Source organism: Semicossyphus pulcher, unplaced genomic scaffold, assembly GCF_022749685.1.
Source record: "Semicossyphus pulcher isolate SPU_LCO1_2020_fin unplaced genomic scaffold, fSemPul1.0.p SCAF_12, whole genome shotgun sequence".
Lineage (NCBI taxonomy): Eukaryota > Metazoa > Chordata > Actinopteri > Labriformes > Labridae > Semicossyphus > Semicossyphus pulcher.
Genome location: NW_027211626.1, coordinates 25,177,501 through 25,195,980, shown reverse-complemented (window position 1 = coordinate 25,195,980; position 18,480 = coordinate 25,177,501). Strand labels below are relative to the sequence as shown.

Below are 18,480 nucleotides of genomic sequence, written 5' to 3'. Positions count from 1 at the left end.
CTGTCTTATATTCCGGTGCGACTTATATTCTGGAGTTTACGGTAACTTCATTTCCTTATGAAAGTGTAAGTTCAACAACTGACTCACCATATCTCCGTAATTGTGATAGTTTTCTTTTACATACAAGTCATTTAAATGATGCTGAAATGTTTGTGTGTAAATGATCCTCAGTCCTGCTCTAGTGTGTCTCTGACCATCACATACAGAAAGAAGTGGTGGGAGCTCCCTGAAAGTAGCTTAAGTGACAAAAAGTTGTCACACCTGCCTGAAACAAGAGGTGGCTCACCTTACCCCACTCTCCCCTAATCTAAGTCTCAGCTTGTATACAGTAACCTCAGTGTCTGTGCACCTCTTTTACGTTCTGTAGCTTAGCTGTTGATAAGTTGCTGGCTGGTGTTTGGTGTGATGGCTAACTTAGTGCGGGTTAGTTGTGTTAACCTTTTCACCTGGAATCACCTGAGTCAAGGATTAGCCTGGGATGTCACCAACATTCAGAAGTACCTCTTTTGCACAGACACATCGGTGTATGTGGTGGCGTCATGTACTGATCCTTAGCTGTTATATTTCAGACTGCAGCAGAGAGCTCGGCCGCCCTGCTTTGTCAAAATAAGATTGAAGCTACTGAGAAGATATTTGAGTCAGAAATCAGCGACGCTACCACCAAGCTACTGAGAAATGTAGTCAAACTACCAACACTGCCCAACACTGTCTGTGACACAGTCGACCATTCTCGGATAGTTTGTGTTTTCAAATGTTTCAGATCCCAAAATCTGGTTACATAGAAATAACATCCCAATCAGAAATAGTAGTGTAGGCACTGTCTGACTTGTCTCTGATGCAGAGGTCAAAGGGTTTACCTGGTTATAATTAAAACAGTCTGAATTACTGGTTTTACTGGAGATGGTCTCGCCCTCTGGATTGTCCTGGAAGCACTTCAATCCCTCAAACTCTTGTTGATACAAACAGAACCGAGCTTAACGAGCCCATCTGACAGACCGGCACTAACCCGACCCGACACTAGACTAAGCTTTCGACACGCGCCAGCAGTAGCCCCGCCCACATGGACTGGTACAGACCAGAGGTATTAAAGCTGCAGCCTGTGGAGTGGTCGGATGTAATCCTGTGTGTGTTTCCACAACAGAGCCTGGATGAGACTGAAGAGGACGAGCTGTCTCGTTCCTCTGGCAGCAGAGATGTATCTGTTGTTTTATTGGAATAATTTATTTCTGCCCGGCTGTTACAGCAGCTGACTTCAGAGCCGTCAGCCTGAGGAAACCCTCAGAACCAGAGAAAGCCAGAAAAAACCTCTGGAGGCCTGAGGTGGGGGATCACTGATGTCTCCTCTCCCACTTGACGCCTCTCTTGTCCTCATCTGAACCTGTCGTGTTTTCATTATCTTCAGAGTCAGAGTCCTGGTGTGAGCCGCTTTGAATCACCTTGGCCACTGCTGCTGCACAGTTGGTGAGTTACCGCCGCACAGCAGGACCTCCTCTCCTGGGTCCCTCTCCTCTCTCAGTTGAGGGACCCAGCTTCATCTGAGTCTGAAGGGAGCGAGGAGCTGTTGGCCAAAGTCCCCACTGGTAACTGGGCTGACCACATGGAGTATATTGAGGGGTTAGCCTAGTTTGAGCTGGAGCCCGCCGGTCCATGGTGTAGTGCTCTCCCTCCACAGAGGGATGGCATCTACAGTGGTGGCACAGAGGCATCTGTGGCCGACACTGTCTGATGATCTGGACAGAGACAAGGCCATTTGTTTGGATGAGCCACTATCTGCTGAAGGTTTGTTTGGACAGTCACTCCAGGACACACAGGCATAGACAGAAGCTCTGCACAGCATCATCCCCAGCCGTGATGTGAAATCCAAGCCAACTGCGAGTGCTTACAAGTGAATCCGCAACTACCTGGTCACACTACACGCCACTCAGCCTGGAGCAAGGGCCTGCCACCAGGCTTCCAGAGTGGTTCAGCGTCTAGGAGGAAGAAGCCACACACCTCCTAGCTCTGAGACTGAGTGAAGTGGGGCACCAAGAGCAGGGAGGCACTGCTGTCCCTTGTTTTTTGCTGCCAAAGAGGTGTCTTCCATGTTCTTTTCAGGTATGCAGCCCCAGGAAGCATTGCACTCCCCTAACACGATTTCCCAAGGACATGCTGCGATTGCGGACAATTTTACAGCTGTTATACATGATGCCATCTGTGATCACCGCATTGTTGCTCAGGATCTTAAAGGTGTTACAATGTTACAATGTTACAATTTCATTCAGCAGATACTTTTGTTCAAAGCAAGGTACATCTGAGAGTTAATACAACACAAGCAACGATTGAGACAGGAGGAAACAAAGTCAGTAAGTGCCAATAAACAGCTTCAAGTGCTCTGCCTGTCGGACACTGGTGCTGACAGGCAGAGCACAGGGCGTTTTTTTGTTGTTTGTTTTTTTGTTTTTATCATAATCATTATCAGCAACATCAACAAGGTCCATGTAGTCATCATCATCATCATGAAAATCCTAATCAACATAAACAACATCCTCAATGTCGTCATCATCAATAGCATCAATATCATCAAGGTCAGAGGTGTTCATAAAGAGCTGGGTCTTTAGCTTCTTCTTAAAGGTGAAAGGGACTCTGCGGACCGAATGGAGTTTGGTAGCTCATTCCACCACCGGGGGGCTACAGAGGAGAAGAGCCTAGTTAGAGACTTAGGGCCCTGTTGTGATAGGAGTACCAGGCGCCTTTCATTGGCCCAGCGTAGTGGGCAGGACGGAGTGTTGACCTGTATGAGGGCGTTCAGGTAGGCAGGAGACGTTTTCGTTGCTGTTCTGTAAGTGGGCAAAAGGGTTTGATCTTGATGCGAGTGGCAAGTGGGAGCCAGTGGAGGGATATTAACAGAAGAGTGACACGTGCTGTTTTGGGTTGATTGAAGACCAATCGCGCTGCTGCGTTCTGGATCATCTGAATTCTGTTTCACATTCTGTTTGAATGTGCATGCAGGAATGCCTCCAGTAGGGAGATGCAGTAGTGAAAGATGCAAGCGTTTCAATGCTGGTATCAGTCTCACCAGCTGTGCGTTGCAACACCTCTAGAGGAGGCTGACGATAACTCCCTCTTGCATGTCTGCTCTACTCCCTTCGAGGGAACCCGGTTTACCACACCAGGGCTCCTTGGTACAGCGGGTGTCCTTTTGCAAGGTGGTGTCCACAGATGCCCCTGAGGTGGTGGGGGGCTTTGTGCAACGGTGAGAGGGGTCTGGACACAGTCCAAGCTTCACATCAACCACCTGGAGCTACTAGTTTGTCTTAGCTCTAAAACATTTTCGTCCAGTTCTGATGGGCCAGCATGTTCTGATCAGAAAAGACAATATAACGGTGGTTTCTTACATAAACAAGCAGGGGGGGACCTGTTTGCTTCCACTGTTAAAACTCGCTCTCTGTTGCTTTGGTGGAATGCACTTATATGGCATGGTAAGTGGGCTGTACTTATATAGTACTTTTCTAGTCTTGGCGACCACTCAGAGCTGCATATACACTACATGTCACATTCACCCATTCACACACACATTCATACACTGATGGCAGAGGCTACTACCCAAAGTCCCCAAGTTATCACATTCATACCTGTTGGCTATGCCAATTTGGGGTTCAGTGTCTTGCCCAAGGACACTTCGACATGTAGACTGAGGAAGCTGGGGATCGAACCTCTGACCTTCCGATTGAAAGACGGCCAACTCTACCACTGAGCCACAGCCGCCCACTTTGGTGCAGTGTGCATTTTCTGTCTCTCAGAGCCACCAATGTCCCAAGCCACCTAAACCTGGTGGTGGACCTCCTCTCCAGGGGTAACCGTTTGTGAGAGAGTGGAGGTTGCACCCACAGGTGGTCTCTCAAATATGGAGTTGTTTTGGCAGGGCAAAAGTGGACCTCTTTGCCTCCAGGGCAAAGACCCACTGCCCATGTTCTTTTCCATGACGGGCCACACCGTATCCCTGGGGATTGATGCACTAGCACACCCATGGTCGAACACACTCCTGTAAGCATTTCCCCTAGTGGAAATGACACTGCCAGTTCTGGAGAGGGTGTGTCGGCAGAATCTGTCCCTAATTCTGGTGGCTCCGCGGTGGCCAGGGGAGGCATGGTATGCCGAGATAATCAGTCTGCTGGCAACGAGGCCCTGGCAGCCTCATCTCAACAGGTACCTCCTCCCACAAGCAGGGAATGAGGTAATTTGTCTATGCCCAGAATTGTGGCAGCTGCATGCCTACCTGTTGAGAAGTCCAATTTAATAGCTAAGGGTCTGCCCCCGAGTGTGGTGTCAATAATACAAAGTGCAAGGGCATCGTCTTCTAGAGGCTCTATGCTTATAAATGGTGGGCGTTCGAGCAGTGGTGTCAGGACCGGAACGTACTTGCATATCAGCGCTCTATTGTGGATGTTTTGACATTCCTTCAGGAGCTGTAAGATAAGGGTCTCCCCTTTTTCCACAATTAAAGTCCATTAGGCAGCTATATCTACCTCATATCTACGTCATGTTGGCTTCAATGGGGTCACGCCAGGTGCTCACCCTCTCGCGATGCGTTTCTTAAACAGAGTCCGCCGGCTGAGGCTCGTGGTTAAATCCAATTTGGCTCTGGTGCTTGAGGCTCTTTGTGGATCCCCATTTGAGCCCACTGAGTCTGTAAATATGAAATTTCTTTCATACTTGCAAAGCGGGTGGGCGACCTTCGTGCTTTGTCTGTGCTTAGCTCTTGTGTCCAGTTCACTTCAGCTTGCTCAGAGGTTACATTACGTCCAAACGCGGCATTTCTACCTAAGATTATCCCTGCAGCTTATAGCTCTATGGCTTTTGAGCTTGTGAGCTACTGTCCCCCTCCTTTTGCATCTGAGGAACAGAGGAGGTTGCAGTCCCTGCGTCCTGTGAAATCAGAGGTCTTCCGTTGGCTCACGGTGTGAGGGCACAATCGACAAGGGTCGTGGCAACATCATGGGTTTAATTTAAAGGGGTATCTGTGAGTGATATCTGTGCTGCAGCCAGTTGGTCATCGCTGCACACTTTTGTTCAGTTTTACCGTTTGGATGTTTGGATATAACAGCCCATTCAGTGGCTCATTCTGTCCTTTCTGCTCAGTCTATGATGCACTAGAGTGCTGGAGGAACGATGGAATGTTCTGACTTCTGTTCCCTGAAGGAGAGGAACGAGGCACAACACTTGGTTGACCCGCTATACAGCTTGGTTCGGTGAAAAGCGGTTATCGAACTGAGGGATGACTGTGGTGAGAGATGTTTATATGTGTGGGCGGAGCCTCGCATATGTCACCACAGATAATCTACAGGCGTGAATAGAGGTGTCTTCAGTGAGGGCGTGATATCCAATACTATTTATGTTGTACCTCATTCCTCTCCTTCAGGAAACAGAAGTTATAGTTATGACATTTCGTTTCCAACACTGTCCACTGTCCTATCTATAAATAAAGACATAAAAGGCCCAAAAAAGCTGTGCTAACACTGTATGCTAACAGCTAGCGTGTCTCATGACACCAGAGTTGGATTGTTCACATCTCCATGCAAACAGCAAAGTTCAGTGATGTGAACCCTGTCAACAGTGTTCATATCATTTAACTTTGCTGTTTGCATGAGCCTGCAAGACTAAAAACTCAAGAGAGTTCCTCAACGCCAACAAACTGTCAGACATGTTTCCAATGTCAGAATAAAAACATGAGACAGTGAACCTGCTTTAAGAGCCACTGGGTGTAAGGTTGCCATTAGGGGACACTGGCAGGACCAATGACAAGCTCCTCCTGAACGTCACACACTCATAGATTCACTCAGAGCCTGCGACCAATACAAACATACAAACATCTGTGGACATAATGGAAATAACAAACCACTGCTTTTTTATTCTGCTGTAACTTCTGACCTGCAGCAGCAGAGTTTCTTCATGTACACACAGACCTACACACACCCATCTATATGAGCGAGTATGACATTGTGTCGCGTGCATATATGTACACTTTGTTTGTGAGAGAGTACGCCTCTATAGAGCACCCAAACGTGTTTATTTCTCTTTATATTTAGGCGTCTTTATGTGGATCTCTTTGGGCCTAATTGGGTGCGTCCACACGTCTCCTAACCTCCTTCTGCTTTATGTGACTCTGGATTTATGTGTTTCTTTGTGCTCAGCTTTACTGCGCTGAGCCATGAATGAGCGTGCGATTATTTGCACTTGCACTTGCTCTATGTGTATGTGTGTGTATGTGTGTGTATGTGTGTGTGTGTGTGTGTGTGTGTGTGTGTGTGTGTGTGTGTGTGTGTGTGTGTGTGTGTGTGTGTGTGTGTGTGTGAGAGAGAGAGAGAGCTTGGTGTGGTCAGTCTGTGGTTGCGGCAGTGGGAGGGACAGCAGGCAGGCTGATAACAGAGTCTGAAGGGACCTCACATCCACCACCACTATTTTTACCAGGTCCAAAAGAGGAGTCAGGCTTGTTGCAACACACACACACACACACACACACTAGCAGTTAAGCGTCTGACCAGAAAACAAGGCGTACATGTAGGTTTTGATATTTGTCATATTTAGCGCTCCCACACTGACTTTATTGCTCGTTAAAGCTGCTCAGAGCTGCAGAGGAGGTGAGCCAGCTGCTGTGTCTCTATTAGAAGATAACTGGGAATTAAAACTGATTAATACTTTAATATTAACAGAAACGATGAAAGCTTTTCTATGTTCAGTTGAATGGTCACCCAGCCTCTCTGAAAGCACGACACACACATCAGTACAGTGAGGAAACTAAAGTCCAGCTGATTTGATGCATATAAATGAAATGATAAAGTAACTGTAATTACACATTCTTTAATCTTTTAACCCTGAACTAGTCACGTAGTCATAGTCACCTGTGTCTGGGACAAAAACTGAATTTAAGCACACTGCAAAGACAACCATGGCCAACAAGCATGTATGACCTGCCCCTGCATGAAATAACTCTCCATACCAGCAGTTGGTGATAGCCTGTGTTCATCATTCAGAAAGTGAAGCCAGAAAACCTACGACTTCAGATACTTACTGTTGTTACTGAGAATATGTTTGAGTAAAGGTTTAAAGGCTCAACATGATCAACCACCAAAAAAGCCCCAGATGATAGGAGGAGGAATAAGAGGAAATAATCTCACCAGGTCACGACCTTCCAAGGTTCAACACTTTCATAATTCTCCTTTTGACTTTATTTACATTTATGTATTTATCTGAATTTGTCAGTTTCAGTTTAAATCCAAACATTTACATTAAACTAGACTGTAAAAACAGCCTGAACAGGATACATGGTATAGATGATGGATGGATGGACTGTAATAACTGAAGGTGCGGTCTTTTAGAGACAATTCAGAGGATGAAATGAGCACCTGAACCTGCCGGATACAACATCAGTGTTGGCTGTTGAAGGTGAAAATTTCAACACGCCATCACGGCAGGTTTTTCTTAGACCAGCAGAAAGATTCAGTGAGCTGTCACAGCGGCAGGTGATCAAAAAACTCACAGGGTCACACAAAAAACGCTTTCACACCGACAAAGGCAGGAAGCAGAGACTTTGAGAAATGTGCTTTGGAATTTATTAATAAGCTTGAAATGAATTCAACATGTTTCCTGAAGGATTCAGGATTTAAAAACCTTTAAATGTCTTAAAAAGTTTGAATTAGATTCACTTTTAAATATCCTGAGCATGTAGAGTTGAAGGACGATGGTTAAACCAAACTTTCAACATTTCCTACAGGTTTGGTACAATGTAGTTAAATAAACTGATTTAACTTAAAAGGTTTTTATCACCGAACTGATAATGCCAAAAAAAAATGTTTGTGAAAATGTGTTTAACGTACGACAGAAAACGTCCTCTAAATTCACTAAATCTAAAGCCGCTTTCCAACTGGTCAAGAAACCCTCTAACACCCGGCTTCTTTCCTTACTGTGAAAGGTTACAATCTGCATTCAGACCCGGGTCACATGACTCTGCAGTAGACCCGGGTAATTATCGCCTCAGCTCCGATCAGCATTGATGGAAACACAAAACCAGGGTTGCGATGCTATGCTCCGTCGGCAACTTCTGCGACTCCTCGTCATCTCAGCTACAAACTCCGCCTGTCTCCGCCCGAGCAGCGCTCGAACATCGTTCCAGATTTGACGGCGCCGAGTTTGATAAACAGGCTGAATGAGTAATAGATACAATAAAGACCTAACCACCGTAACATCTTCACTGGTTACTAACCCTGTCTCTGGCACATTTGTGACGTCAGACAGCAGTGGAAGAGACCGACAGGAGGATACTTCACTGGCAATGGGAAAAGAGACAATCAACATTTATAAGCGGGTCTGAAAAACCTGCATCATTTTTGATAGCTTCGTTATATTTGAATATAATATAACACTGACACACTGACTTACTATAATAGAAACAGAAAATAACACAGTAAAATTTTGTGAACCCTGACGGACTGAGCTCCAGCAGCTCTCTGTGCAGCCGTCTGATCGTCTCCCATTCAAGGAGCTCCATCCCCTCCCAGCACCTCCTCCCACACGGGTGTACTTCTGTCCTCCTCTCAGGGAGGAGGAACAGGGAGGCAGCGTTTTCTATAAATATTCCGGTCTCCTCCTCACCCGGCTGGATTGAGCCGGTTGCAGGGACTTCCCAGCTCGGTGGACGAGGTGTAGCTGAGGAACAGAGAATCAAAGAGCCGCTCTGTGCCTCTGATGAGTCCAACAAACGCAGACGTGGATGTTAGACTAAGAACACAAAGCAAACCAACAACCACCCAGGGTCCTATGTTCTCAGGTTTCAGCCTGGAAACACAAGTTAGACAGACTTCCACGTCAGTTCAAATGATTTGCTGACCACAGTAGACGAAAAATATCTCCTCCATTGTTTTGGTGAATTCGACCTTGTTGTGTTTATGTGGTGACATTTGTCTCACCTCAGCATGATGTCATGTTTGGGTGTAGAGCTGTAAGTTCAAGAGGCTGATTTTAACTGGTTTGAACAGACCTGCGGCCACAGGAGATCACGTTCACATCATCCTTTTAAATTGATCCAAAACAAAAGCATCATTTCTAAAGCATAAATCCTATTTGCAAAAGAATGTTAAGACTTCAGTCTTCAGTGTCATCACATAATACCTTCATAGATGACGTACGTTCTGTGACGTGTGGTATAAAAAGTGGTAGTACAACCTAAAGACTATGAAGATTTGGTACTGTTCTGAGTCTTTCATGCATTTAAAGATACTCCAGAAAATTACATCGGATAAGCAGAAATACCAATGTACACAATTCAGGGGCTGCCTCCTTTGGCGGACATATTTGAAGACCGATTGAGTCCCAGCAGTGTGTCAAAGGCTGTCCCATATCAAAGGCTCCTTCAGATACGGCCGACAAATCCTCCTTTTCCTAGGCCATTAAGGATCCATCAGGTGCATCCCTCGTGGCCCAACGTATCCCGAGATTCATTGTGCACCAATGGAAAGTTTCTTCTTTCAACCCAATCCGATAGCTAGTGATATTTAAGAAACAAAGGGGGCCTTGATACTTTAAAATGTCTTTAAAATAATAGTTTAAGTTACGCAACGTTAGTTATGAAAGCTAGTTAGCCCGCTAACTACTTCTTGCTAGGCAACAGGATGGCCTTTTGTGATGCAAGGTTAAGGGCGGGAACAGCTGGTGACACAAACAGGAAATGCTCCGTAGACCTGACCGCCTCATTTCAGTTCGGCCTCAGCGTCTACACAGGCGACGTACGACTCCTCCTCTGTACCGCCTCCTTTGAAGGATGCAGCGCTTGAATTGAGACAGCTTGTGGTACATCTTCACGCTCTGCTCATACCTGAGTTTTTCTCAGGTACGAAAAACATGTCAGATTTTACATATCAAATTACTTTTATCAACTATTAGGTTTTTACAACGTTAAGCTTTGGATGGACAGATTTTAGGTATTTGAAGTGTTTGATGACACTTAAAGAAATGACATCACCATGTCAAAAATACAAACCCTTGCAGGCACTGCTGCGACCTGAGGACCTGTACGTGCTCACACTGAAACATGAGACGTATTCTTTGGTGTTTAGTCAGATGAGATTTCAGGAACATGTGACCAAGTGCAGAGAATATTTCATGTGTGACTGAGCCGTCGAACCAGTTATTGGACGGTAGAATCGGTTGGAAATGTTCAGGATTTGGTTTGTGAATGGGCCGCACGCTGGCCCCCTGTTGTTGTAAAAGCTCTGACAGAGTGACAGCGAGAGGACGGAGGGTGTGTGAGTTGTGTGTACGAGCCGGTGGGTGTTGCCTGGGCGTGGACTCTGCAGAGGGGGGCGGCCAGCACTCAGCGGCCAGGCTTGGTGCTACGTGGTCGGCCTGGTTTTTCCCCACGTTTCCTTCCCTGTACGCTGTAATGAATGGCTTCCTACTGGTCTGTGGCCGAGGCCTGGCTTAAAGAGTATACTTACCAACGCTCAGAATACACAGCCAGCCTGTCAGACAGTCAGTCAGTCAGTCAGTCAGACAGTCAGACAGACAGCCTGCGTCCTCTAAACACACCAACCACCCATCCACCTGCTGCAGACTGAATCAGTCTCTGCAGCCACAGGGAAGAGGAGGACACACACTGTACTCTCTGCAGCTGTGTATGGATCCTTCAGCGTTTCAAACATAGGGGTCAGAGGTCACATGACAGGAAGAGTCCAAATGGGGGAATATTACAAACTACAAATAAGAAACTGAATCTGTCTGATGACAAAAGTTGAACGTGTCAGCATGAAGTCTGAACTGTTGAGTTAAACTGCTCCCAGGGTTCACTGGGAAATGAGGCCGCCCCCTCTTTATGTTTCAGCTTCTGTAGTTTGTAAAGTTATGAGATTATATATGAAGGTAATATATGAAAGTTCTGATATGTATAAACATTAATGAGTTTCTGTGTGTGTGTGTGTGTGTGTGTGCAGGTGCTGTTTCTGCTGCGCTCCTATCAGACCGACTCTCACAGACCCCCACCAGCAGGAAACGGCATCGCTGAAGCTCTCTGTCGCCGCATGTGGCTCGCCTCTCGGTAATCCTAGACACACACACAGACACACACACACACACACACACACACACAGATAAGCATCCCTCCTGCTCGTCCAGTTCCCTCAAATGAAGAATGGCTCCTTGTCTCACCGGCAGTCCCCTCCCTGTCCGTCTCCGCTTCATGTCCTGCCCGAGCTAACGTTTCAAAGAGACCGCCTGCTGTCTCATCCGCAGCCCCCCCTCCCCTCCTCCCACTCTCCCCCGTCTACCTGTGGCCCTCTCACCCGACATCGAGGCCTGAAGATGGGACAAAGATTACCCCCCCCGCCTGGCAGAGGTCAGGCCTGGGTCTGCGGTCTCTCAGCAGATAGCTCAGGGTCGCTGCGTTAGCAACATTAGCCGTGCTAGCTGCGCTCTGTTACACTGATGAGCCTTTATTAAGATGACGAGGTGGATTCCTGCTCAGCAGAGCGCGGCCGTCCGTCCGTGTGATCATGATGAGGATCAGAGGATCTGTGTTTGTGAAACAGAACCCTCCTCTCTCCTCAGAACCTCCGAGGTGCAGCTGAACCAGAGGAGCTGCTCTGAGTCAGCGCTGCACACCTTCTCTCTGTTGGGTCAGTTTGGACTTCCAGCAGGATGTCAGAGCTGTGGCTGCAGACAGTCATGCAGCTCACGCTGCTGAATTTGACTTTGTGATGGAACATCTGACCCGGAAACAACCTGTTACGCCGTGTTCAGACCAGAAGCAAATTGACTGCAGGATCATCAGTGTTTGTTTGATCACCAGCGAGCATCAGGAGACAGTTTCAGGGACAAAGCATTAATCAACATTTCTGTTAATATGCCAGAGTTAGCCAAAAGGCTAGTTTACATCTGTAGTCCCTGGCCAGATGTTAAAATAGGCTCCCTGAAAAAGAACACAACAGCAGCTTGTGGAAAAACAAAGCATTGATAAAACATGTATACAGTATATATAGAAAGTGTCATGATGTGTTGGAGTAAAAAGCTAGTAGTGGCATAAAATACATGAAGCATGCAGGACAAACCGCACACAACATCAGACCAGTATAACTAAAAACACCCAGGCATGATTTCACAGAGGCTCATGGCTTATGCAGCGAAGCGTGCAGCATCACATTAAAGAGTGTTAGGCAGAGATCAGTTTAGGAATACTGTCACACAACAGGACAACATGAGCATCAAGCAAGCAACACATACCATACATGTGAAGCAACACAAGACACAATGAGAGAGTGACACCAGAAGCACACCACAATGGCCACACGTATGCACAGTGTAACACAGGTTCACAAACAACCTGACACAAGGTGGCAGCAGCAGGGGGTCGAGTTTAGTGCTGACAGATTTGGTTACTAATGAGCCACTGTTTCAGATGAGAACTAAACGACCAGTATGTTGAGCCCTCGGATACGTGTTGTGCTCTGACAGAAAAGGAACAGTGCCTCAGAGGAATAGTGCAGCCCCCCTCCTGTGACTCCTCTTGTGATCCTGTGTGAATTTGTTCTCACAAATTATGATGTTTGACTTAGTGTAAAATAAAAACTATAAGAGCCACAGCCTTCGATCATTTTGCGGAGGAAAGTTTCCCTGTTTTAAGTCGTTATGTTGTCGCTTGTTGATGATGTCATCACATTACATGCATGAGAGACGTGGTGAAAACAATCGGTCCTTTAAGATCTTTGTTTGCATTCTCTCTAATGTATCAAAACAAAGATATCTAAGTTCTCTTATGTCTGTAAAAATGATCTGTTTACATCTTTGTAGATGAGTCGCATGAGAAATATCTGACTTGCAGCCTCTTATGATGTTACCTCACGTTCAGACACACATACACACACTGAACCCACTTCACAGGGCTCACACACTGTCACACCGTGCTCCAGGCAGCGTCAGATTAATATCGGAGTGATGAAAACGTGACGTCAAGCTCACACACTGTCTCTCTTGTGGTCAGATGAACACACAGATACACTGAACACACACACGCACACACGTCTCTCACACATTGTCACTAAGAGGGAAAATGCTGAAACTATTCATCAATTCATTAAATATTTTTATTTTATTTTACTTGTATTTATTAAATCTTTATTTAGCAGGAGTGGCTGAATAAGATCAAAGTGTGATTGAACACACTTCTAAAACTCCTCACACACTCACACACACACACTCACACAGACAGGAAGTGTTAGCTAGCTGCTGGTGTGATCAGGTCAAGCGCTGACCTTAGATCAGCAGACGCAGAGAGTCATGAACGTCTCACAACCAGCAGATTCATTCAGACACACAAGTCTGTTTGTGGAGAAGATCTGAATGGAAAATAATAATTGGTGTCTGCAGGCTGCAGAGTGAGGTCTCAGGGGAGCTCTCAGTTTAAAGGTTTTTAAAGGACACGCTTTTCATGTTCTGACCAACAAACCTTGAACGAATCTTTAGACTCGTCTCTGAGCTCACTGATGCTCTTCAGTCCTCAAAGGCAGACTCATCATCATTATATCAGGATAAACAGGCTGAAACTGTGCTTCTCTTTCAGACTGAACGGCTGCTCGGTGACCAGAGGAGCCTTCCTCGATGTGCTGGTGTGTCTGTGCAGGCCCAGGGTCCCTCTCCTGGAAGGTGAGGACTTTTTGTGTTTGATGAGGGACTGCAGAAATGCATGAAGCAGGACACAAGTACAGCTGTGTGGTGTTAAAGCAGCATGGACCAATCACAGACGAGCCACAGCAGGAAGCAGACTCTGAGGCTGATGGTGTAGTCAGTGGAGATCCAGTCAGGACCTCTTCTTCTGTGCAGTTTATTACAGTCCATCTATAGATGTTGATCTAAAAGTTGGTTTGTAAAAAAAATGCATCAAATTAAATGATTAATAAAAAAAAACAGCTGATAAAAAGTTAAATTATCTTCAGATGAGATCTGAGATCCACAATTGCATTTTGCCCGATGTGTTCGGCCTCTTTCGTGGTTCCATCCAAAGTCTCCTCGGTGGTTCATACTGCTCCGATGGAGCCAGACACACCCAACCAACGGGCAAACACGCACAGTTCATGTAAACCTCAACACACAGGCAGAGTGTGGAAGGATCCTGACAAGTGCTATCTTGTGATTATTTATATATATATTAAAAACATTGATCACAGGTGATCTTTACCGTTCACAGCTGACGTCTGTCCTGTATTCATCAGATGGTACGCTCTTTCTTTCATCCCTCCTTACATGTGTTCATAAAAAAGATCAAAACTCACTGAGCATCATCCTGACAGAGGAATGTAGCAAGTTATTTTTAACCCCCAGAAGGAAGTTTTTCATAATCTTTACAAAGTGGTTTCTTTGTCTGAACCTACCAAAGGAGTTTTTATGCTACCTTAACACAGAGCTTTAAATCAACACTGAGCTGCTAAAAGGTCTAAACTCCATCCAAGTCATTCAGTGTCCAAAGAAGCTGGTGAATCACAGCTCAGTGAGTTTCTGTCCAGACTGAGCAGAACACACTGCGTCTGTCTGCTCTCACCGCTCGGCCTCTGAGGAGCAGTTATTGTCACCCTTTGAAGTGCGCTCTGCTCGCTCATTATAGATTTATTATTAATTCATTATTTTCCCAGAGGTTAATAAACTCTGATTCCCCGAACACTTGCAACACTGAGCTCCGGGTTTCACAGTGTAAGACTGCAAAGCAGACATCCTTCATGACCTGAGAGCATGAAGGTAACTGTGACAGTAAGCATTACTGTGTTTACTGTCAGATATGCAGTAGCTCCATCGTACGAGTAGAAAGCAGGTCAATGTTGTGAAGGTAAAGATGTTACCTGCCGTCCTCCTGCCAGCTGATCGTTAGTTCTTCTGTCATTGTTGGGTTTTTTCGTGCCGTCCAGAAGTCGTCATATTGGCTTTTATTTATTTTATGGAAATTTGAAATGTTACTGAACTCCGTTTGACATCAGAACTCTGTGAAATAAAAACACCGAGTGGAAGTCAGTGTGTGTGTGTGTGTGTGTGTGTGTGTGTGTGTGTGTGTGTGTGTGTGTTCAGGGGATGTTTCTGCGCCTGAGGATCAAACCTGCGACGTTTGCTGGCGAGGCTGTTCTCCTCGCTCTGCTTTTAGACCCATCGATGACAGAGTCAGCTTCGTGTGTCGGCCCCCCTGCTGTGTGTGTGTGTGTGTGTTTGTGCCTGTGTGTGTGTGTGGTGGGATGTGTTGCACATGTGCGTGGGCCAGGGGTCTCTGCGGTGCAGGAATGTGAAACTGAAGCGAGCGGTGTGTGACAGATGGAGGGATTGTGCCTCTGACCCACTTTATGTCTGAAGACGGAGGGAGGAGAGGGGGAGGCGGGGGAGGCACTTGTGTTTTCTCTCAGCCATGTGCTGAACACATGTCGGTCCTGACGCTGAAATACCAAAGATTTCTATAAACACGCCTGTAGATGGACGCCCGGCCCGGCCCGGCCCTGCTCCTTACATAACTGAACACACACCTCTGATGCTCCTCTGTTATTATCACCAGCCTCTCTCTCTCTCCCTCTCTCTCTCTCTCTCTGTTCCTCCTGTGTGAGGGCTCTGTCACACACATCGCACTTTGATTATAGCCACCGGTTGTGTGAGAGTCTGACAGCAGCAGAAAAGAACAATCCGCTTTTTAACATGGCTTCTCTTGTTCCTCCGTCAGCTGGCACCTCAAGAGGAACTTTGAGTTTAGCAGCCAGTTCCTGTCGCTCTTTGCGTGTGTGTGTGTGTGTGTGTGTGTGTGTGTGTGCGCACGCGTGTGTGTGCGTGTGTGTGTTCACATTTCTGTGACCCAGCCCCTTTGATCCATGCAGACTCATAAAAATGCCCCCACTGTCCACCCCCCTCCCCCCCTGTGGTCTGTTTCTCTGCTCTGCAGTCGAGTCAGTGAAAAGCGTTTGTTGTGAGGACGGAGGAGGAGACACAAACCTGTGTTAGTTGATTCACTGTGTTTCTGTTCGTGTGGCTGCAGATGCTGATGGTAAAACATGTTCTGAGTCCTGACACTCTACATTAAGTATGAATGAATCCCGTGTTAACCTTTATAGTAACAGGAGCGTCTGTGAGCTCCTGAGGTGCCTCGGATCGACCTGCCTGAGGAGCTTTGCTGTAGTTTGAAGATAACACGTGTTTGTTGCTAAAGATCAGCAGCCAGGCTCGATTGCAGGAAAAACAGTTCACTTATTAAATCCAACGTGCCTCCAACATACAGCCAACAAAAGCACACATCTTGCAGAGACTTGCACTACAGCAGTCAAAAACCTACACCTTCCTACTTCCACACCTGAGCTGAGGCGGCACAGCAACATACAAAGTACGGATAGAAAAGTACAAGAACCACACTTTGAGCTCCTACACTTCATACATGAATTTTACACTTCAAAGTAAAATGGAAAAATTATTTTGTCTCCAGAGGAAGCTGTGTGAAGTTACCTCAAGTGATGTCACTTGAGTCAGTGTTGGTCTGGGCTGAGGACTGGCTGAACTGGCTGAATCTGTTTGTGTGGCGTTATGCTGCTTGTCTCTGATGCAGGGTTGGGGCGCTAGGCTACGTTAGCCGCTACTAGCATTCCACACCTGTATCACTGACTCACAGAAAAAAGGAAACATCGATTTTGAAGTTTAGTTTGTTTAGTTTAAAGGTGACCTGTTTCTTTCTTTGCCACTAGTAGCCCTGTAACGTGGTTTTAACACGTGTCTCTCCATTTCCCCCTGCTGTCATGCACAAGGCCAAACAACTGATGTGTGCAAAAGGTTTCACACTTACTGACAGCAGGTGGCTATACAGAAACCCTTCAGTCCCTGCAAGGTGACACTGAAGAAGACTGTAAGCTTGTAAACATGGACAATAAGGTTTTAAATGTGATGAAAATGAAGTTTGTTATGAAGCACTGATGCACAGGAAGTGTAAATCATACTGTACATCTCTCTGCAGGGCACGTTTAGTTAATGGTGCTATATGTAACTTTCAGAAATTCCTCATCCCTGTTGAGGGAACTGCCGTCGCACGCATGAACGAGCATCTGGGGTTTTTGCCAAAACTACACGAAACTGAGCACGCTCAGTCTCGAAACTCACCTGCTCTGTTTACTTTTCACTGACGAGACGTGTTCATCGACCGACATCATGTTGTCCCTGTTTGTCATCATACCTCAGTTAGTATCATGTCAGGTGGCGAAGTCATTTGTCAAGCTAGACTGACAACACTGACGTACACACTAGGGTAGTATTTTGGTTTGTCATAACTTTAGCAAGCAACGCTAAGGTTAGCCAACTAGCTCTAACATAACTACACTGCATGGATCTGGCATTGTGCTTCGTAACCAAATGGCAAATTACTCAGTTAGCAGCCAGATCAGCTGCGGGAGTCTAACGGTAGCTTATGAATATAAACTGATTAATTGAGTAAGTTTTAGTCTTTAAAGCAACAATCAGAAACACCGGTACATGCTGTGTGTGCAGAGACACAGAGACCTCAGGGTGCTCACAGGGAGGGACCTCAGCTAATTGTAAACACACATACACACACACACACCCACACACACACAGGGTCTGGGGTATGTTTCCCACAGTGTAGGTAATGATGTTCGAAGCTGATGTGAAACCCAGCTGTGAGTCTGTGAGAGCAGCGTTACAGTTTCACACAGACCACATCAATCTCCATTTATCAATACAACACACCTGCACACAACCCCATCACCTGGGCTCACACACTGACTCTATGTCCCAGCAGCAAGTCTTTCAAAGATGTCATTTCCTCCTAAATATTTCCAATTCCTGATGCGTGAAGGATCAGTGTGATACTGATGTGGACTGATTTACTCCTCAGCCTGTCGGTCTCAGGGTGTAAACATGAACAAAGAGAGTGCTTTGTTTGTTGTACCTAGTTAGACAGTCAGATTTAGACCTGATCAGAAGTGTGTTCTCTGTGCTACTCGCTTAAACCTGATCCTGTATTTCAGTGTGTGCTGGAGGCATGGGACACTGCTGTCAGTATCAGGACAAAGGCTTGTTGTTAAAATGTCCCGTGTAGTTCAGTTCCTTCGTCCCTCTCCCGTCTGACTGTAAATCTGGAGCAGCTTCATTTAAACCAGATGTTGTTTTCAGTGAAAATATTTGACCCGTGCTGTAAAACAGGCCGTCACACGCGTGTTATTTTCTCCTGCTCCCTCATAAACGCTCACACAGGTTAGCTCACTGCTCCCATCAGCACATGACCCACACATGAGAAGAGTCCAGCTCCATGAAGAGCTACTCTCACTTTGCTACATGTGTCAGTGGTGAGTTTGACTCCGTCAGTACTGAGAGGAGCAGTTCTTCTTCTGTGTTTTCATTTGGTGTGTTTAAAGTCATGCTTGTAACAGGCTCAGGCTCTTCAGGCTCTGAGATCTCAAGTTTCTGCATTGAAACAGCTAACAGGCTAACGCTTCATGC

General features: G+C 46.2%; 1 protein-coding gene across 1 annotated transcript in view; it reads left to right on the top strand.

Annotated features, from left to right (window-relative positions):
• Positions 1–18,480, top strand: part of thada (THADA armadillo repeat containing) — a 110,235-nt gene that overhangs the window by 60,970 nt on the left and 30,785 nt on the right. Inside the window, exons 30-31 of the mRNA XM_069658655.1 lie at positions 10,962–11,065; positions 13,583–13,665. Coding sequence (XP_069514756.1) covers positions 10,962–11,065; positions 13,583–13,665 — 187 coding nt within the window. The remainder of the gene's footprint in view (positions 1–10,961; positions 11,066–13,582; positions 13,666–18,480) is intronic.